Genomic DNA, 22,369 nt, shown 5'->3' with positions numbered 1-22,369 from the left:
ATTGCCTTGATTTTGGTCTTCTCTTTCCTTGCTTTGGTAAGTTTGGCTTGGGGTTTGTCAATTTTGTTTATTCTTTCAAAGAACCAACTCTGATTCATTGATTCTTTGTATTTTTTTTTAGTCTCAAGTTCATTAATTTCTGCCCTGATCTTTATAATTTCCTTCCTTGTAGTTACTAGCTTTAGATTAGATTGTTCTTGTTTTTGTAGGACCTGGAGATGCATCATTAGATTATTTATTTAGGCTCACTCTGTTTTGCTGATGTGGACATTCACAGCTATAAATTTCCCTGTTAGGACTCTTTTCATTGTGCATCATAGGTTCCAGCACGTCATACTCGCTTTATTATTTGATTCTAGAAACTATTTTCTTCTTTTTTTTCTGTGACTCATTCATTATTAAAGGCTATTATTTAATTTCCATGTGTTTGCTTAATTTCTGTGCTTTCTTTTGCTATTGCTTTCTAGTTTCATTGCACTATGATGTGTTAATATGCATGAGACAATTTCAGTTCTTTTTCATTTATTAAAGCAGGCTTTGTATGCTAGCATATGGTCTGTTTAAAGAAATTCTCATGTGCTATTCTGTTGTTGAGTGGAATACTGCAGGTATCTGTTAAGTCCATTTGTGTGAAGGTATTTTTCAACTCTGCTATTCGCTGATATTTTTGTCTAGTTGATCTCTTTGTGACAAGTGGGATATTGAGGTCCCCAATTATAATTGTGTTGGTGTTTATCTGATTTTTTACGTCCAGTAATGTTTGTTTTTGAAGTTGGGTGTGCCAGTGTTTGGTGTATGTTTATAATTGTTATCTCTTCCTGCAGAATTGTTCCCTTAACCGATATGTAGAGAACTTTTTCTCTTCTGACGATTTTTGCCTTGGATTCTTTTTGTGTGAAATTAGGATAACTACTCTTGCTTTTTTTATGGATTCCCACTGTATGGAATATTGTTTTCCAGTCTTTGATTTTTATGTGAATTTCTTTTTTGAATTAAATGTGTTTCTTGTATACAGCATACTGGTGGATTTTGTTTCTTGATCCATTCTTCCAATTTGTATCTTTTGATTGAGGAATTGAGACCATTCAGATTGAGAATTATTAATGAAAGTTATTGACTTATTCCTGTCATTGCATTATTTTCCTGTTACTGATTTACCTATATTTTCCCCCTTCTGCTTAACTGTTTACTTTGCCAGGTATAGTCATTCTATTTAACTTACTGGCATTATTGGCTTCATTGTCTCTTTCTGGATACCCTTGAAATATTTTTTTGTATTGGTGGTTTGGTGGTCAAGTGACTTTCGTGAGGTGCTCTTTGTCATGGGAATACTCTTTTTCTTCATCAATTTTGAAGGAAAGTTTTGAAGAATATATAAGTCTGGGTTGGAAGTTGTTATTTTTAGGGCTTAGAACACTTCACTCCAAGCCCTCCTGGCCTTTAAGGTTTGTGTAGAGAAGTCTGCTCTTATTGTAATGGGTTTAACCATTATAAGTTATTCAGTGGCTTATGGTAACAGCTTTTAAGATTTTGTCCCTGTGTTGGACTTCTGGTATTTTGACTGTACTATGATGTTTGTGTTTTTCTTTTTTTTTTTTTTTGCCTGGGATTGAACTCAGGACCTTTTGCTTGCAAGGCAGACACAGTGCCACTGCGCTAAATCCCTACCCTGTCTATGATATGATGTGGTGGGATTCTCTTTTGGTCATGACTTTTTGGGATTTTATTTACCTCAATTATCTATATGTTTCTTTCTATATATTTGGGATATTTTCTGCTACTGTTTCTGTAAACAGGTTTTTAAAAAAATGACATTTGTGCTGTCTTCTGAATTTTCACTTCTTCCAATTAATCTTAGATTGGTCTTTTTTGTATCATCTAGCAGCCGTTGAATCCATTTCTCATGTTTTCTTGTTGCTTATAAGGTATCTTTGAGTAGCACGTCTCTGAAAGCAACCCTATCTCCTAGTTCTGGCTTTTTTGTTTTGTTTTGTTTTTTGGTACCAGGGATCGAACTCGGGACCTTGCACTTGTGAGGTGGGCACTGGAACCCCTGAGCTAAATCCCCGGCCCCATCTTCTGATTCTGATAATCTCCCCTTCTTTTGGTTGCTTTTGCTGCCCATACTTTTCAATATGATTTTTACTCTCCTGGATTTCTGTTTGAAATCTTTTCATGGACTCTAATTCTTTGCTCAATTCATCATTCATGTTTTGCATTGTTTTGTTGAGCTTGACCAGCTTTTTATTAGCGTCTTATAGCCTCTCTGATCATTTTATTACTTCCATTATCTGTTTCTATCCTCTGTGATCCTGCGAAGCACCTCCTTCATCTGGTTTTTAATTTTGTATGTTATCCCTTTGAATAATTTGGATGTGGCTTTTGCTCTTCTCCCCCTTGGTGCCCACTAGATCAGCTTTGGGGGAGCTGGGAGTTTTGGGAGGAATTTCATTACCTTCTCTTATGTTTCTAATTTTTTTTATATATATTGTTTTATTTTCCTTTTGTGCAGAAGTTTGTGAGCACTTCTAGTGGAAAGACTTTGTTGCCAGTATGGAGATATCTGAGTTTGCTTTTCAGTGATGCACTTTGGCTGTGGCTGACTATAGTCCTTTGTCTCTGCCTCAACTTCTGTTAATTTGGGTGTGGAGGATGCAGAGCAATTGGCCCCACACTCATTTCTCTGGAAATGTGCAGCAGTATTATTAATGTTATAAAGCCAATCTGGCTGTTGGCATACAGAGAAAACCTATTAACAACAACAAATATGCAACTCTGGAAGTATTAAGCAAATCAGCAACAGTAGTTGTTGAAGACAATAGTTGAATTCAACAGTTGTTGAAGACAAATTGGATATTGATATACTATAAGAACCCATAATATAGCACCCTTAACCATAGAAAAGAAGTACATAATTATAGTGGACTAAGACAAATGAGATACATATAGCAAATATGTACTAAATGTGACATCTGTACCTCCAATAATAGTAGAAAAGAATTCAGCAGGAATTATATATAGTTAACTATGTAACATTAATAAATCTTAATGCTTATATTATTAAAAATATGGAGTAAAGATAAACTTAAGTCATTTGTAGGAAAATGAATGTACCTTGAGATCATAATGCTAAATGAAATAAATCAGACACACAACGTTAAATATTGTGTAGTTTCTCTTATATGAGAAACCCAATATGTAAATAATGAACCAAATAAGAGATAGACAATAGAAAATAGAGAGACAGGTCTTTCTCAGGTTGGAAAGAGATCAAGAGATGGAGGGAAGGGGTGAAGGGGTAGATGAGGGGTGAAAAAGTGATTAAGATGTGTTCTGTACAATCAGCTCCATAGAGAGAGTGTGAACATTGTGTCTGCAAGCATGTACTAAAATAAAAAAGGTAAGAGTAGGTTGGGAATAAGAGAATGCAAGAAGAAAAATGTGAAAACTTAAACTATAGGAGATGAGGAGAAAAGAGAAGTGAGACAAAGGAACTTATTAGGGAGTACAAGGATATTTATAGAATTAGATAACAGTAATAGAAAAACAATGACAAAGAAGATGAAAGAAAAAATGGGAGAAAAGAAGTAATAGAGAAAATAAAAATATGAAAAAAGTTAAATGGAAAAAAGATGAGGAAAAACAGAAAAAAAGAAACAATAAGAAATGAGGAAAAGTAAAAGGTGAAAAAGAACAAAGGAAAAATCCCCAAGCCCCAGTAAATCAGTGAAGAAGAAAGAGGAAAGGAAAAAAAATGGAGACCCCCCACCCCCAGTTTCTGTGGGTTTTTTTGGTACTGGGGATCAAACTCAGGACCTTGCGCTTGTAAGGCAGGCATGGTGCCACTGAGCTAAATCTCTGGCCCAATTTCTCTGTCTTTTTAAATGAATTTTTTTCCTGGGATTCACAATTTTGGAGTCTAGCAATTCATGGTTTTTTCTGTCTGATCTTAAGGCTTCTGATTTTTCAAGTTGCACCCCTCCTCTCACTCCAGAGCGCCTCTGTTTACCCAGGCTGTGGCAGTATCTACGCCAAGATACGTCCTTGCTCATGCTGGTAGGTAAGGAAGGAGGCAGTCAGAGCCCAGATCTATGCCAGATGCAGGGGGTAGGGCGAGAGCTTTAGTACTCAATCTGACACTTTCAAGTCCCGAGCAACTCAAGCCAGGTGTGGCTTCCAGCTCTAGGCATGTGAGAAAGGAGAGTCTTTTCCTTCCTGAGCTCAAATCCCTCATGGGGCCTCTTTCTAGCTCTCTCTCTGTCTGGAGCTGACTCCTGTGGCTGTCTCTCACCCAGTCACTGTGTGTGTGGGGTAATGCTGGGAACCTTGAAGTGAAGCTGTCCTGCAGCTGTTTTCAGTCCCAGATTCAAATACTCAGTCCTATCCTGGAATAGTGCCCAACCCTGTGCTCTCCAGGGTAATGGTGGGTGCCTTTGCGGGAATTCCTATTAAGCTGTTGCCTGCTGTGTTATAATCCTTTTGATATGCTTCTGGATTTACTTCCCTAGTTCTGTTGCATATTTTTGCATCTATATATTTTGTTAACAGTATTGATCTTTAGTGTTCTTGTCATATCATTTTGTCTGGCCTGAGTGTCGGTATAATTGCTAACTGTCTTATATATTCTGTTTTTTTAGAAGAGTTTGAAATGACTTGGTATTAATTCTTTTTTTTTATTTTTTGAAATGGGGTCTAGGTATGTTGCCTTATATCATCCAGGATGGGTTTGAATTCATGATTTTCCTGCCTCAGTTTCCCAAGTAGCTGGGACTACAGGAATGTGCCATAATGCATGGCTTGATACTTCTTTAAGTGTTTGGTAGAATTCACCAGTGAACAATTTGATCCTAGCCTTCTCTTTGTTGGGAGGTTTTTGATTACCGATCTAATCTCTTTGCTTGTTATAGACCTACTTTTATTTTCTCTTTCTTCTTGAGTCATTTTTATTGGTTTGTATGTTTCTAGAAATTTGTTCATTTTATTTAGAGTATCCAATTTTTTGGCATATAATTATACACAGTATTTTTTGGATGTAAACTTTATTTTTTATTTTTAAATTTTTTTATTTTAATGTACTATAAGTAGGTATTAATAAAGAAAATATAAAACACTTCTATGAAAAAATAAAATTTTATAACAAAATGATTAGAGAAAAACAGTGATAAATACATTGTGTATCACCATCTCAAAGAGTATATTTCCAATTGCTAATCTGTCTCTCAACTTATCTCCTAAGAAAACTGTACCTTTTTTTGTTTTTTTTTTAACATAAAACTTTTTTTTTTGTTTTTTGTTTTGTTTTTGATACCAGGGATCTAACTTGGGACCTTGTGCTTGCGAGGCAGGCAGCGGAACCAGTGAGCTAAATCCCCAGCCAACATAAACCATTTTAATTAACAAAGTATCTGACACTTGTATCATTTTAAACAATTCCTTCATATTTCACAATATCTATTATCCATTTTGATCCTTATTTACACTTTCAGTTTGTCATACCAGAGAGACAATGTGATATTTACACACATATGTTCAATTTATGGCCCAGCAGTACTCCATTGTATATTTAAAAAACACATCTTTTTTATCCATTCATTTGTTGATGGGCATTTGGGATGTTTCCAAGATTTAGCTATTATAAACTGTGCTGCTATAAACATGGGTGCACATATATTGCTGTGGTATGATGTTTTTAAGTGTTTTGAGAAGATACCCAGAAGGGGAATAGCTGGGTCAAATGGGACCTCTAATCCTAGTGTTTTGAGGAATCGCCACGCTGATTTCAGCAGTAGTTGGACCAATCTACACTCCCACCAACAGTGGAGCAGGGTTCCTTTTTCCCCAGAGCCCCACCAGCTTTGTTATTGGTTGATTTCTTGATGATAGCTATTTTTTCTGACTGTAATGTCATTAGTAATATCCCCAGTTACATTTCTTGTTCTAGTAATTTTATATTCTCTTTTTAATTTAGTAAAACTGGCTAAAAGATTTTTTCTAATGTTTGTCATTACTTTCTTTTTTTATCATTTCCTTTCTTCTGCAAGTTTAGAGTCTGGTTTACTCTTTATTTTCTAATTCCTTAAGGCATAAAATTAGGTTATCTGAGATTTTTCTTCCTTTTAAATTTTATGTTTACAGCTATAAATTTTTTCTAAGCTCTGCTTGCACTATATTTCATGAATTATTGCATGTTGTATTTGTTTTCATTAATTTAAAACTAGTTTCTAATTTCTCTTCAGTTTCTTCTCTGACCATTCATGGCTGTTTAATTTACACATATTTTTGAATGTTTCAGTTTTCCTTTTAGTATTGATGTCTATTTTCAATCCATTGTGTTATGACAACATATTCTATATGATTTTATTTTTTTTTAATTTTCAAGATTTGTTTTGTACGTAACATAGAGTCTATCTTGGGAAATATCTTGTGGCTCTTTGATAAAACTATGCATTTTGTTATTGGTGAATGGAATGTTCTATGGATGTTAGATCTAGTCGATGTGCAATGTTCAAGTCCTTTGCTTCTTCCCTGTTCTCTCCAGTTGTTTAGCCATTATTCAGAGTCAAGTTTTGAAGTCTCCAACTACCTTAGTGGACTGTCTTTTTGAGTATTCAGCTCGGTTAGATTTTGCTTCATAGAGCTTGGGATGTGGCTTAGAACTTGCACTCAGCAAGTGTGGAACCCTGGGTTCAGTTCCCGTCTCATACCCCTGACAAAATTGCTTCATATATTTGAGTGCTCTGTTGCTAGGTATGCACATGTTTACAATTCTCATGCCTTCTTGATGAACCAATTCCTTTATCAATATATAATGTCCTAATCTGAGCTTTTTGTAAAAGGATTTTATGAAATTAATTTGAGTGATGTTCCCTTGACTCTTTTATAGATCACAGTTGGAGATATTGGAACACCCTTTAAAATTCGTATTGGTCATACCAATTCTGGCCCATCCCCTTCCTGGCACTGTAAAGAGGTAAGGATATATGAATACTTCCTTTTTTGAGTGTGCAAAATTTTATTCAAATTTCTCTAAGACTTTAACTCTCAGGGAAATATTTCATGCCTGTAGTGAGTTGATGGAGTCAAACCTGGACCTTTTTAATCACCGCATTTCTCAGGGAAGCAGCATCATATGCCCTTTTCAATTAGTTGATCCCTAATTAATTGAGAAAGCACCTCAACTATGCAATCTTTTCACTTCTTTGGAAAGAAAATAATTTATTGGGACTCTGGGTAAATTCACATAGCTTCTTGCTATGCTTGCACTACTGATTAAAAAATAGCTCTATAGCATTTGCTTATAAATGGTTACAAAGATGCACCATTGTGTTCATGACATAATAATATACTAGACTTGAGTATTAGCAGTAGAACTTGGTGTGTTCATGGTAAGCAAAATAATGCCCCTTCTGTGTTTTTAAGAAGGAAAAATGTTGTAAATTTTCTATATTGTTCAGAACAAAAAATTTTTACTTATTACCATCATTGCCAGTAAATGCGCCTCTCCAACACTCGAAATTAATACATGTGTCATCCATTTTTGTGTATAGTATGTTTAAATCTTACATTATTTCAAAGGAAATGATGTTTAAACAAGTTCTCAAAGTGCAAAGAACACCTAGTCATATTATTGATATTCTTGGCCAACTTTGCTCTTTTATAGTTTTATAATATTTGAAAAAATAAATGTAAAATTTATGGAAGATAAGTAACTAAAAACAAATTTTAAATTTTTATTAGTGGGAATTAGTAGTAGTTAATAATGCTATTTTCTTTACATTAAATCACAAAGCATCCTGAAGCAAAATAAAAAATAAAATTCAGTTTGTGAAAATATACTATGTGGAGGTTAAATCTTAAAATTCAAAATTATTGCCTGGCTTCTATATGAAATATAGAAGTTTTTCATAGAAGCCATATAGAGCTTTTCAGATATGACAATAAAATTGACACGTAAGTGATTATACAATAATGTCTTTTGTCTTTACATCTCTCACTAATTTATAAAAATTAATGTGTCTTGTATCTCATTTGATTGATAACCATAAGCAATATTATATTCATTATTAAAATGAGATCCTGAGACAGCTGTTAAGTGATTTGAAAAGACTATATACTGATATAATAATCAGGCTGCAAATTACTATTGTCTTTCGCTGTGTGGAAAGTACTTTTTCATTGCAAGGCAACTTGTTTCTCTGTGGTTTACTTCACTTCTGTTGGAATGCTAGTGAAGAGATATAGTGTTTGTGTGTGTGTGTGTGTGTGTGTGTGTGTGTGCGCGCGCGTGTGTTTTTAGGAAGCTAGGATTGAACCCAGGGCCTCATGTATGCTAAGTATGCATTCTACCACTACTAGAACTCCAGCCCTGAGACACATTCTTCAAAGTTTAATTCTGAGTATATAAAACCCATACACATTTTATCTATTTGGCCCAATTAAGATGCTAGATAATGAATTGGGAAATATTCAAATGTCATAATACAGTTTAGAAATTTGAAATTTTAAGTAAGCTGAAATTTTAAATAAGCCAACATGTACCATGGGCTCCATACATAATAGCAATAACAAGAAAATATTTGTATAAAATAATCACATTGTTTTTAAGAACCCAATCTTAATTCTTTCAAGTTTAGTTGGGGAAGATTTAAAAGTCAGAAACTTAAAATGTTGGTTTATATTGTTTCTCATATGATTAGCCTTGGGCTTAATCAAAATAGCCAAATCAAATAGTCATAGCAGTAGCAGCCAGTGGTTCTTCTCTGTAGTTCTCAGGGAGTTTTGTTAAAAATGACACTGCATCAGAAGCATACTTGACAGTGATTCTCTAAATGTGAATTCCTGGACCTGTATAATACCTACAAACTTTAGTAGGTTTTGTTATTGAAATATGCCTTTTAACAATGTAATTTCTTAAACACATTAAAGTTGAAAATATCTGATGTAAAACATGTTGACAAAATTAAGATTAACTTAGTGGATAAATTAACACCTCACTGATGCTTTTAAAAGAAATAGTACTCTCTTTATGAAACATCATTTCTACTTTTAAGTAATTTTTGACTTTTTAAAGTTCCTACTAGAATTTAATAACATACTTATTTAACTCCAAGATAAATGAATTAAGTATAATATGATATAATAGGTTTCCAAATAAATATTGTTTGCTAATTAAGGATCTGAGAAGTGTGCCAGTTAAAATCTGTAGTATATGAAATCTAACCTCATGTTAATGTTATCACAATTTAATAATAAACTTAAAATTCATTTTAAGTTGTTGAAACTAGAAAATATTAGATTTCTAAAGACTAAAATTTATTTCTAAACAGAATGTTTTCTAGACCAAAATCAGAAAGTTATTGGCATGTTTGATTTAAACATTTTAGAAAAGAGAAATTAGCAGTAGAAAAATTTCAAAGTAGAGCAAAGAAATGCCATTGTACTTGAGATGGCAGTTAAAAGAATTTAAGCTTTTTGTCAGGTAATTACCAATTTCTCCTATTAAAAAAGTAAAATATTCTGAGTTAAGAGACAGGCTTGGACAAAACTTTTATTCAACTCTTTGATAAATATTTTTTGCAAGTAATGTTGTTCCTGTTGTAGATACAGTTACAGAAAATGAATTCTGGAAAAGAGTTTTATATACCTGTTCAACGATGGTTGGCACAAGATCAAGAGGATGGGGAAATCTGCCGAGAATTTCCTCTTTTCAATAAAGGACAGTCCATCCTTCCAGGTAGAAAAATCCAACTACAAGCGGTACAAATTAAACTTGTTTTTTCTGAGCTCTGTAGGACAAGCAACTAAATAAATGCATGTTGAATAAGTGAATGAATGAATGAGTGACTAAGGACTACTAGTTTATTTCAATTACTTCCAGTGGTTTAGTATCTGCATCTAAGTGTTTTTCGATCACTGCACATGCTGGTATTTAGGAATATGTTCATAGAGCCCTGTAGGAAAATCAAGTGAAATTCTTCTCCATTAGAACAATAAATTAGTTCTTTGAAGATCAGGAGAAAATCAAATGTCAAATTAAGTAAAGGATTAGAAATGCAAGTCAATGTGTGCTTTTTCTGCCAGGCTCTCCCTTAGTTTTGAAAATGTATCTCTGACCATGAACTGAAAACAAAACTGTTTAGTCACTTTCTAAACACGTGGCCAGAAGCATAGAGTGTTCAAGTCTTGTTATAAATGTTGCTGAAAATAGGCTCTTGGGGTTAGGTAGTGACTGTTCACCACCATATGAAATCATTAAAACTTGTCTGCAACAGCTGGTGCTCTTGAGTATACTAATCTCTAATTTGTAAAAGAATGGGAAAAGGGTATATGAGAATTATTCAATGGACAATTGGTAAAAATAATTTTTTGTGTCCAATCTAGGCTGTGTTCTGCCATATGATATATTAGTTTTCTAAGAAAAAATAATAAAAATACTATTTAAAGTTAGAAAAATCTCTGCAGTATCGTAAAATTTAACATTAAACTTAGGTACATACCAATTTGTGTAACTTTTAAAATTATATGTTATTAAAAATTTTTTTTTCCATTAAGTTTATTGATACATTTTAGATATAAAATACAGTTACATTCATCATTGGGATCTTGTACCTTTACATGATGTATCTTGGTTCTTATTTTTTTCCCCTTCCCCTGCCTGCCCTTCACCCCCTCCACCCTTCTCTATTTGCAAAGACTTTGTTTCCTTTTTTTTCCTTTTCTCATATTTTTTCTTTTCCCTTCTTTCCTTTCCCCAACCCCTCCCACTTCCCTATTCCTTTAGACCTTTTCTTCCTATTACACAATATCAATTACACATTTTAAAAATTACAATATAAAAATTTAGAGGACATTACCACAGATTTTACAGAATTTAAAAGGATGTAGAAAGCATATTACAAAAATCTGTTTTGAAATACATTTGACAACTTCTAAGAAGTACCTTGGAAGACAAATTAATGAAACTGACTCTGGAGGAAATATAAAATTTGAATAGCACCTATTAAAGAAAGTATATTCCTAGCTTGAAAACCTACCTATATGACAACAGCAGGCTCATATACATTTTATCTGACAAGTTATATGAAACATTTAAAGCAGAAAAAAGAAGAAACACTTCTCCCCTCATTGTAGGAAATCAACACTGTGCTAATACTAAAACTGAATAAAGATAATAGAAGAAAAAAAGTATGAACATAGATAAAAATGTGTTTAACAAAACAAACTCTTAGAAGTCAGATGTGGCAGTGTGTAGAAAGTGGTTTTATTATAGGGGTGGCAGTGTTGGTTCAGCATTGGAAGATCCACCCCCAAAAGTCATCATTTTAACAGAAAGGAAAAAGCCATATGATCCTGTCAGTAGCTGCAGAAAAAGTATTAGACTAAAATCTAGAGCTGTTCATGGTAAAAGCTAGCAGGAGACTAGAAGTAGAATAGAACCTTCTCAACAGATAAGACATGTACTCCATACTTCAGCAAAAATGCCTTATATGAGTGGAAAAGATACAATGCTTTCTCCCTAAGGTGAGGAGCAAAAGCAGATATGCCTGCTCTTCATCTGTCCATTAAACTTTGAAACATAGGCCCAAACCAAAATAGTCTGTCAATAAAAGAAACAATTACCATAGGATTGGCAAGGTAAAAGTAAAATCTTTATATGTAGATGAAATGATCATCTACAGAGAAAATACTAATAAATCTCTAGGAGCCCTAGAGCTTGCATCTGAATTTAGCAGGATTAGAAAATAAAAGGTATATGTTAAAAATTCAGATCTATGTATACTTGCTATAAATGAAGAATTGGATATTGAAATTTGAAAGTTATGTAGGAGTACAAAAGACCTAGAAAAGTAAAAAGAAAAAGAAAACAAAACAGTGTTGGAAGACATTTAGTACCTAATTTTAAGACTTCCTCTAAAGCTACAGTGATCAAGGCAGTGTTGGTGTAAGGAAAGACATATAGATCATTGGAATAAAACAGAGAATCTAGAAATAGAACCACACATATATGGTCCACTGAGTTTTGAAAAGATTATTTAATATTAACATTTATAGAACATAAACTCAAGAGCAGAGGAAAAGATAGTGTTTTCAGCAAATTGTACTAGAACACCTGTTATCCATATGTAAAAAATTAACCTCAACCCTTTATTTCCATATATGGAAATAACTTGAAAGGATCTATGAACCTAAATATGAAAGACTAAAACTGTAAAACTTTTAAGAAGAAATTATAAGGGAAAATGTTCATGAATGTAGGGAGGCAAGAATTTCCTAGGATACAAAGAACATGATGTATAAAAGAAAAAAAATTGATAAATGAGATCAAAATTTAGAACTTTAAATGACATCGTTAAGTAGTCCTTCATCAGACCATATTTATAATACATATAACCTATGACCAGAATATATAAAGAACTCTTACAGCTCATTAATAGGCAACCCAATTAAAAGTAGACACAAGAAGATGATAAATAGCCAGTACAGCACAAGGAAAGGTGTGCAACACTGGAATCAGAAAAATGGTAATTAGTACAATAAGAAGATTGTATTATACACTCATTAGAGAGATGAAGTTAAAAGTTTTAAAAGAGCACATGTCAGCTTAGGTGGGAACCAGTTAGAACTTTTAAATACTGCTAACGTGAATGTAAAATGATAAAATCATTTTGGAAAACAATATAGAAATTGTATTACTGTTAAGAACCAACAGTCCTGTCCTTAAGTTTTTACTTGAGAGGAATGAAAACACATGTTCACAATAGATTTGTACATACAAGTTGACTATCCCTTATCTGAAATTCTTGGGGCCAGAAGTGTTTCAGATTTTGGTTTGAAATCCACTTGATCTGCTACTCCTGCTTTTTTTGGGGGTTCCCGTTGTATCGAGTATTGTTTTCCACCTTTTAACTTTCAGTCTGAGTTTCTTTTTGAATTAAGTGTGTTCCTTGTATGCAGTATATTGTTGGATCTTGCTTCTTGACCCATTCTGCCAATCTATTCTTTTGAATGGTGAATTGAGACCATTAACATTGATGGTTATAACTGATATGTATTGACTTATCCTTGTTATGACTTTTTCTTTTTGTTGGATTCTCCCCCTTTGCATTTAATTTCTTGTCACGCCTGATGGATTCATTCTGCTGGGATTCCTGGGGTTGTTATCCTCGTTGTCTTTTCCTAGCACATTGTCTACAATTTTTTGGAGTGCTGGTTTAGTATTCCTGAAGTTCCTAAGGTGCTCTTTGTCGTGAAAGTATTTTATTTCTCCATCATTTTGAAAGGTAGTTTTGCAGGGTACATCAATCTAGGTTGGAGGCTGTTTTTGTTTAGGGCTTGGAATACCTCACTCCAAGCTCTTCTTGCCTTGAGTGTTTGCATTGAGAAGTCTGCTGTGATTCTGATGGGCTTTCCTTTGTATGTGATTTGTTTCTTTTCTCTACCTGCTTGTAGAACTTTGTTTCTGGAATCTTAACAATTTTATGCCTATGTGTAGATTTTTTTTTGATCAAGGCTAGTTGGAGTCCTATATGCCTCACTTATCTGTATGTCAAGCTCTTTTCCCTTTCTTGGGAAGCTTTCTGCCATCACTTCTGTGAACAGGTTTTTTTATGTCATCTGCACTCTCTCCTGTTTCTTTGTTGACTCCAATCCGTCTTATGTTATTCTTCTTTGCATTGTCTAGCAGCTGCTGGATTGACTTCTCGTGGTCCCTTACAATTTTGATGCAGTTTTTCTTTTCCTGTTTACTAATTGCAATTTTATTTTCTATATCTAAAATTCTGTCCTCAGACTGGCTCATTCTGCTGTGTAGACTTTCAATGGAGTTTTTAATCTGGAAATCTGTTTGTATCTGTTTTATGGATTCTGTTTGCTTCCTATGTTTTGATTCCATCATGTTCCTCAGCTCCTCTCTAAATTTATTAATCATGTCTTGCACTAGGAGCACAATGTCTGCTGTTATCTGAGAAATTATTTCTGATTTTATTTTTTCCAAATCCTCTTTTGTTACCAGTTTAGGGAGTCGAGGTGGTTGAGTATCAGAGTGTTCCATCTCATTTCCCTTTGGGGTTGCTTTAGGTGGTCTGGAAGTCTGGTTTTGAGTCTTATTTATATGCCTTCTCATTATGAAGGGAAGGGGTGTTTGTGTGTGCTCTTGGCACCTGAGCGGCTCACCCCCTCTTCTCTGGGAGCAGTGTTAAGGCAGCCTGGACACCCCTTCCTCTGTGCTGGGAGTGGTGGTATGGTGGCCTGGAAACCCCTACCTCTGCCTAGGCTTTAATTATTGACTTGGTTAAATTTAGTCCTAAGTACAGTACTTAATCTTTCTTAGGCTATTGCTAGTACAATTAATTTCTAATTTCCTTTTCAGATTGTTTAGTGTTAGCACACAGTAATTCAATCACTTGAGTAGTGTTGGTTTTGTTGTTTTAACAAATTTTTGTGTGTATGAATCCTTAAGGTTTTCTACATATCATCAGTAAACAGATGATTTTACTTCTGACTTAAATGTCTTCTTTAAATATTATTGTCTTGTCTCATTGCTTTTGTTATAACTTCTACTACTATGCATAATTAATGTGTCCAGAAGATATATCCTTTTCTTTTTTCTTGTCTTAGGGGAAAAGCTTTCAGTCTTTCACCACTGAATGTTATGTTAGCCGGAGGCATTTTATATACAGCCTTTACAATGTTGAAGTGGTTTCTTTCTAAGTTTGTTGAGTTTATTTTTAATGAAGGAAGGATATTGAAATTTAAGAATGCTTTGTTGTTTTTTGCACTAATGAGATGATTATGTGGTGTTTGTCTTTCACTCTTTTAATATACAGGGTTAGGGAGGCATGCAGGCATGTTAAATGCTGTAAGTTTTCCTACTCACGGTTCCTCCTGCTTTTGGACAAAATCTTTTGGTTTGCAAGAACCTTTTACCTGGGTGGGCATAGTGGTGTACACCTGTAATTCCAGCACTCTGGAAGGCTGAGGCAGAAGGATCATAGGTTCAAGCCCACGCTGTCTCAAACCCCTCCTCCCAAACCAAAAAAAAATCTAAAACCAAAAACACCTCCACTAAAACCAAACCCCAAACTCCTGTTACCTGATATCTGTGATTCTGAAAAAGGTGTTTTATCCAGTTATTATTTTATGATGATGTCTCTTTGGGAGAAAGTGGGTCTGGGGCTTCCTTTTGCACTATCTTGCTGATGTCCTATGGGAGCTCTTAAACAACTGTTTTCTGTTTCAGTTTATACAGTTCAGCTCTGAATGAATGTGTCCGTTAATTAGGAAGACTGAAGTACACTTTTCTTGTATTCTAAATTTTCTTGTTTTCTAAATTCTTACATGGAAGAATAAATGTAAAGTTCCTCTGATTACAATAACATGAAGGTGATAAACCACTGTTACTCTGCTCCCTCTCACCCATTTTCTCCTTCTGATTTTTAGCAATGTTAGATATTTAGTTTAAAAAACTAAGAATGAAATTTTGGGTAGAAAAATACAAGCATACCTCATTTTAAAGCACTATTGAGTTTTTGTGCAAACTGATGGTTTGTGGCAATTTTGTGTTGAGCGAGTCTACAGGTACCCTTTTCCCAATAGCTTGTAATTCTATGCCTGCCATGTTTTGGTAATTATCATAATATTTAAATATTTTTCATTATTATTATACTTCTTATAGTGATCTGATATAAGTGATCTTTGGTGTCACCATCGTAATAGTTTTGGGACACCACAAACTATCCTACAAACAATGACTTCAGTGTATGTGTATGTTCGGACTACTTCATCAACCAGCCATTTCTCCATCTCTCTCATTTTCCTTAGACCTCTCTATTTTTCTAAGGCACAAAAATATTAAAATTGAGTCAATTTATAATGCTATAATGGTCCATAAGTGTTCAAGTGAAGGAAGAGTCATATGTCTCTCACTTTGAATCAAAAGCTAGAAATGAGTAAGTTTAGTAAGGAAAACATGTTGAAAGCTACAACTGACTAAATGCTTGGCCTCCTGTACCTGTTAGCCAAAGGGAGAATACAGAGGAAAAGTTCTGGAAAGAAATTAGAAGTGTTACTTCAGTACACACATGGATAGTAAGAGTGAAATAGCTTTATTGCTGATATGAAGCAAGTTTTTTTTTTTTTGTACTGGGGATCGAAGTCAGGACCTTGTGCTTCACAGGAAGGCACTGTGCCACTGAGCTAAAAAGCCCCAGCAAGAAAGTTTTAATGGCCAGGATAGAAGATCAGACCTTAAGCCAAAGCCTACTCCAGAGCATGGACCTAACTGTCTTTAATTCTGTAAAATTCAGTGTGGAAGCTCCAGAAAAATGTTTGAATCTAGCAGAGCTTTGTTCTTGAAGTTTAATGAAAGAAGTCACCCCCATAACAGAAGAGTGCAAAGTGAAGCAGAAAATGCTGATGTAGAAGCTGTACCAAGTAATCTAGAAGATCTAGCTAAGATCATTATGGTGAAGATTTAATTGAAGATTTTCAATGTAGATGAAGCTTTATATTGGAAGAAAATACCACCTAGGTCTTTCATAGATTGAAAGAAGTCAGTGCCTGGCTTCAAAGCTTTAAAGGACAGGATGACTCTCTTTTTAGGGACTAACACAGTTGGTGACTTTAAGTTGAAGTCAGTGCTAATTTACTATTCTGAACATCCTAGGGCTCTTAACAGTGACACAAAATTAACTCTTGCCTGTGCTCTGTAAAGCTTAGATGGCAATAGATCTGTTTCCAACATAAATTACTGAATATTTGAAACCTCCAGTTCAGACCAATTGTTCACCTCTAGCACCCAAGAGCTTGGATGGAGTTCTGCAATGAAGTTAATTTCGTTTTCATGCCTGCTGACACAGTGTCCATTCTGCAGCCCCATGGATTAAGGAGTAATTAGGACTCTCAATTCTTATTATGTAAGAAGTTTCACATTTCACAAGTCTGTAGCTGCCTTGGATGGTGATAGCTCTGATGAATCTAGGTGAAGTAAATTGAAAACTTTGTAGAAGCAGTTCACCATTTCAAACGCTACTAAGAACATTTGTGATTCATAGAGAAAGATAAAATTATTAACATTAATGGGAATTTAGAAGTTAATTTTAACCCTCATGGATAACTTTGGGAGGTTCAAGACATCAGTGGAGGAAAGAAGTGGGTCTGTGATAGAAATAACAAGATAATTAGAATTACAAGCAGGCCTGAAGATGTGACTGGCTCATTGCAATCTCATGATAAAACCTCAAAAGAAAAGGGATTGACTCGTATGGATGAGATAAAAAAGGGCTTATTGAGATGAAATCTATTCCTGGTGAACATGGTGTGAACATTGTTAAAATGACAACAAAGGATTTAGAATATCATATAGCTTGGTTGATAAAACAGAAGCAGTTTTTGAGAGGACTGCTCGGTAAAGTGCTGTCAAATAGTGTCACATGCTGAAGAGCCGTCTTTTATGAAAGGAAGAGCTGATTGATGTGACAAAAACTTCACTGTTGTTTTATCAACATCAATGTAAGACCTCCTACCAGTAGAAAGATTATAACTGGCTGAAGGGCCAGTTGATAACATTCCTTAGCAATGAAGTATTTTTAAATAATGTATATACATTTACAGACACAATGCTATTTCACACTTAATAGGTGCAGTATAGTAATAAAAATTTTTTTTGAGATAGAGTCTTGATAATGTTACCCAGATTGGCCTCAAATTCCTGGGTTCAAGTAATCCTCTTCTGCCCCAGCCTCCCGTGCTTGGACTACACACTCGTGCCACCACACCTGGTCCAGTGTTAAGAATATTTTATATTAACTGGAAAAAAATTTATGTGACTCACTTTAGTGTTGCTTCCAGGATTTAGTTATTATGAATTGTGCTGCTATAAACATTGGTATGCATGTATTTCTGTAATATATCTTTAATTCTAGATATAATTCTAGAATAAAAGTATTTTTCTATTTGTCTATCTTCAAATTCATTGGTGCTTTCAACTTTCCTTTCCATTCTGCTTTTGAGGCTATTCGTTCAGTTTTCAATTTTGTTCAGTATGTGTTTTTCAGTTCCAAAAATTTCATTCCACTTCATTCCTGATATTTTCTATTTTTCAATTGGTTTTAAGAGTGTTCATGATTATTTGCAGTAGCATTTGTTACCACAACTGCTTTAAAATCTTTGTCACGTGATGCTTGTGTCGTCTCAGTATCATCACTGGGATACCAATACTCTTGTGATCTTGATAGCTGTGTCTCTTCATTCTTTTTCCTGAAGTGAGTTGAAATTGTCTTGGTTCTTAATTGTCTAAGTAATTTGAGATTATATTCTGGTTATTTTACATATTAGTATATGGTGTACTGGTTTTAATTTAAAGCCTATAGAGAATGTTCATATTTTTGTTTTAGCATGCAATTGACTACTCGTGAACTTTAGGCTAAAAATTTGAACCTGCCTTCTGTGTGCTTTTAAAGCCTTTACAGTTCCTTAGATGCTTTTATTAGTCTTCTAGCTAAAAATCTAGAGTTCAGTTATCTTATCGTGCTGTGTACTTCTGAAGTCTTCTTGGGTCTAGTATGGAGTTATAGGATAGAGAAAGTAAAGAAAGCAGTGGGTGTTGGCTCCACTCTGTTGAAGCCAAAGCTTCCTCACCATCAGTGTTCGTTCCTGGGTACTCTTGTTTCCAGGGACTAAGGTGCAAGAAAATAGATAAATGTGGCAGGGGGAGGCAGAATATCTTTACTATCTGTGTTATAGGAGTTTCCTTTCTTGCATCCTGAGCCAGAACTAGAGGGATTTTTCTGAGCCCTCTGTGTCTCAGTTCTAGGGCCTGTTTGCAGTTTTTTTCATGCATTGAGTCCAGGCTCATGGAAGAAAATGGTAAAATTACTGATGTCTGGTATTACTTTAAATTCTGTTCTTCCCTCAGTCTTCCTGCTATTGTTCAGTTCAGAGTCTTTATCCAGCTGTTCTGTTTGTTCAGTTATAATATTCCATATTTATAGCCATATTCCTTGGGAATGACTGTGTGGTATATGTTACTACATCTTACCTGGAACTGGAAAGCTTTCTTAGATTAATATATTTAATTTTCTATTACATGAGTAATGTTTGGCATCTAAGGTATATTTTTCTTTTGTTGTCAGTGACAGTATACGAAGTGTATGTGGCAACGGGTGAGCTATGGAATGCTGGAACAGTAGCAAATGTCTACATTTGTCTTTGTGGGGAAAAGGGAGATACAGGATCCAGACAGCTATTTAGATCAAAGAGTTCGCGTAATTTTTTAAGAGGACAGGTAAGTAAACAGATCATTTGTATGATTTAAAAAAGATTTTAATTATGGTAAAAAAACATAAAACTTCTCATATAAACCATTTAAAACTGCATATTCAGTAGAATTTTAAGTGTACAATTTATTGTGTTAAGTATACAGATGGTACCTGACTTGTGGTTTGACTGACACCTTTTGAAATCTAGGAGAAAAGCAATCTGAAAGCAATACACGCTGGTAGAAATCATGCCTTGAATTTTGAATTTTGATCTTCTAAGCTAGTGATATGCAGTACAATACTTCTTCATATTGCTAAGTAAGCTGCAGTATTGAGCCTCAGCTCCCAGCTAGCCAAATGATTATGAGAATAAACAGCAACTCCTCTGCAGGGCACTGTCTTCCTCACATCTGATGTTCAGTAGGTTAGGTTTGGTTAAATGCATTTTTAACTTATAATACTTTAAACATACAATAGATTTATTGGGATGTAACCCCAATGTAAGTCAAGAAGCTCCTCTATTCACTTTGTTGTGCAACAGACCTTCAGAACTTTTTCATCCTATGAAACTGGAAATCTATTACCATTCAATAACAGCTTTCTACAACTTCCTATTTCCCTCTTTCTTCAGTGTCTGGTAACTACCATTCTACCTTCTGTTTCTCTGAATTTGGCTACTTTAGGTACCCTACGTAAGTGGAATCATACAATAATTGTCTTTTTGTGATTGTCTTTTGTTTTTTTTTACTTTGCATTGTGTCAAGATTAATCCATGTTCTATGCAACAGGATTTTCTTTTCTTCCTTTTTAAAAGTAATATTTCATTGTGTATATACATTCTGTTGAACAGTTCATCCATTAATGAACAATTTAAGTTGCCTTCGCTCTTGGCTGTTGTGAATAATGATGCAGCTGTGTACATAAGAGTACTAATATTTCTTTGAAACCATTCTTTGAGTAATTTTGAATATATATACAGAAATGGGATTGCTAGGTCATATGATTATTATTTTTAAAAGTTACTGTATTTTTTCCATAACAGTTACACATTTTATAGTCTCACTAATAGTGTATATGGTTCTACTTTCTCTATATCCTTGTCCCAATTTTTTTGAAATAATAATGTATATAAGTGAGTTTGATTGCATTTCTTTAAAAATTAGTTGACCATTTTTCATATGCTTCTTGGCTATTTGCTTATGTATTATCTTGAGATAATTCAAACCCTTTGCCTTTAAAGGTATTTATTCTTTAAATTGGTTTATTTGGTTTTTGTTGTTGTAAAATTATAGATGTTCTTTTTATATTTTGAACCTTAAAACTTTATATTTTGAATCTTTTCTATTGAAATTCTTACTTGATTCATTCATTTTTCTCCTGACTTCCTTCTTCTCTGGACATTTACATCTCTCTGTTGAAACTCTTATTTTGCTCATTCATTGCTTCTGATCTAACATCTTTATGACTGTTTTCATTCTGTGTTAAGTAAATCACTTACTTTCATTTCATTAGGGTTGATTACTGATTTATCTTGTTATTTTGTGTGGAATAGATTCCCGTTTCTTCATTTTTCCTTTACTCTCTGCATTGGTGTCTAAGGACTAGGTAATACGTCTCCTGGTATTGTCAGACTGGCTTCTTGGAGGAAGTGAACCTTAGCAATAAACCTGGCAACAGATTAGTGTGTCTCTTAAACTTTCCTGTTTGTCCAAACTGCTATCTTTGTTTTGAGTACCTCGTAAGAAATTAGGATATGCTAAGTCCATCAGTGCTGTGAATCAGGCAGGATAAAATCCAGTCCTTTGAGAAGATCTAGAAATGTTGGAATGTTGAATATGTGGTCTAGTTCCTTCTCCCCATAGGGAGCTGGAATTTATCTCCCACTGTTTCTACACTAAGTCCAGGAGAGGATTTGTGGTAAATACCAGCACTCTTGTTCAGATCACACACTTTCTTTTGGTACCAGGGATTGAACTTGGGATCTTGTGCTTGTGAAGGAGGTGCTGGAACCACTGAGCTAAATCCCAGGCCCAGATCACACACTTTCAACTCATTGTTTTGCTCTTTGTTACCCCCAGGGGGCTTCCAACTCTCTGGTCCTATCAGCTCTTAAAGGTGGGTGGGTTTGCTTGGAGTCTTGGTCCAATTTCTGCAGCAAGTCAGGGGAAAAGGGGGCATGAATATCCACATGCCCATGCAGGTACTCAGTTGACTGTTGATTGGTTGTTCTGTCAATTCCAAGATGCAAGCTAAATCTTGACAACAGCCAGGAAAGCTAGAATATTAAGTGTGTAGTCAAAGCCCTATTAGCAAGAAATTGGGAGCTGTTTTTATTTTTTTTTTCCTTGCTGTGCACTGGGCTAGGGAAGATAGCCAATAGAAGTGCTTTAGTTGCTCATTTACAACCACTTATTTGTTCTCTATGTTTTTAGGGTGCTAACAAATGTGTAGTGCCATCTGCTTCTAGAGATAGGTGATTTAACAGTCAGTCCCTTGAGTGGGAATTGTCCAAGTTTGAGTACTTGATGTGTGGATAATGTATTTCCAGGGAGAAGCTAGATACTTGGTTTTATTGCTGCAATGAAGAATAAAAAAGAGCAAAGTCATGGGAAGAATGCCCATGCTCACTCAATTTCCCAGAAGTTTACTGATTACCTACCCTTTGGCTCTCAGGCATTTTATAAGCCTGAACTTCAGGCAGCATTTGGGAAAGTATGTAGTCAAATTGTTTCAGGGAAAAACTGGATGTTAAGTCATTCCCCCTGCTTACTGCACTGAGTTCAGAGACAGCTGCTACGTTGTTGTTCTGTGGTCTCAGAAGATTTGCAAATGCCAAGTCCCATCTACTCTGAGAGGTAGTTGATTTAGAGCCCAGTCCCCTAGGTGGCAATTATTAAGGTAGGGCATCATATCTGTGGTCCAGAAACTTAAGTCCTCAGGGAAGATGGGAGTTGGGGATCCCTCCTGATTGTTCAGCACTGTCTCCAGATATGTTGCATAAGTATGTCTTCACTTTTCCTACCCAATTTGATGTGGATACGGTATTTTCTTAGTCCTATTTTGGGATTTCTATTCAAGGGAATTTCTATTCAAGGGAAATGATCTATTTGTAG

General features: G+C 34.7%; 1 protein-coding gene across 3 annotated transcripts in view; it reads left to right on the top strand.

Annotated features, from left to right (window-relative positions):
- The window catches only part of Rp1 (RP1 axonemal microtubule associated), a 226,275-nt gene that overhangs the window by 78,573 nt on the left and 125,333 nt on the right, over positions 1–22,369 (top strand). For all 3 annotated transcript variants that reach the window (XM_087185399.1, XM_087185401.1, XM_087185394.1), the window contains exons 6-8: positions 6,884–6,970; positions 9,601–9,733; positions 19,131–19,282. In XM_087185399.1, the coding sequence (XP_087041525.1) occupies positions 6,884–6,970; positions 9,601–9,733; positions 19,131–19,282 (372 nt within the window). The remainder of the gene's footprint in view (positions 1–6,883; positions 6,971–9,600; positions 9,734–19,130; positions 19,283–22,369) is intronic.

This window comes from Heterocephalus glaber, unplaced genomic scaffold (assembly GCF_053883595.1).
Source record: "Heterocephalus glaber isolate CG9 unplaced genomic scaffold, H.glaber_assembly_v1.0 deba00000281, whole genome shotgun sequence".
NCBI classification, from domain to species: domain Eukaryota; kingdom Metazoa; phylum Chordata; class Mammalia; order Rodentia; family Bathyergidae; genus Heterocephalus; species Heterocephalus glaber.
The sequence above is the reverse complement of the archived record's forward strand: the minus strand, read 5'-3'. Positions and strand labels throughout refer to the sequence as shown.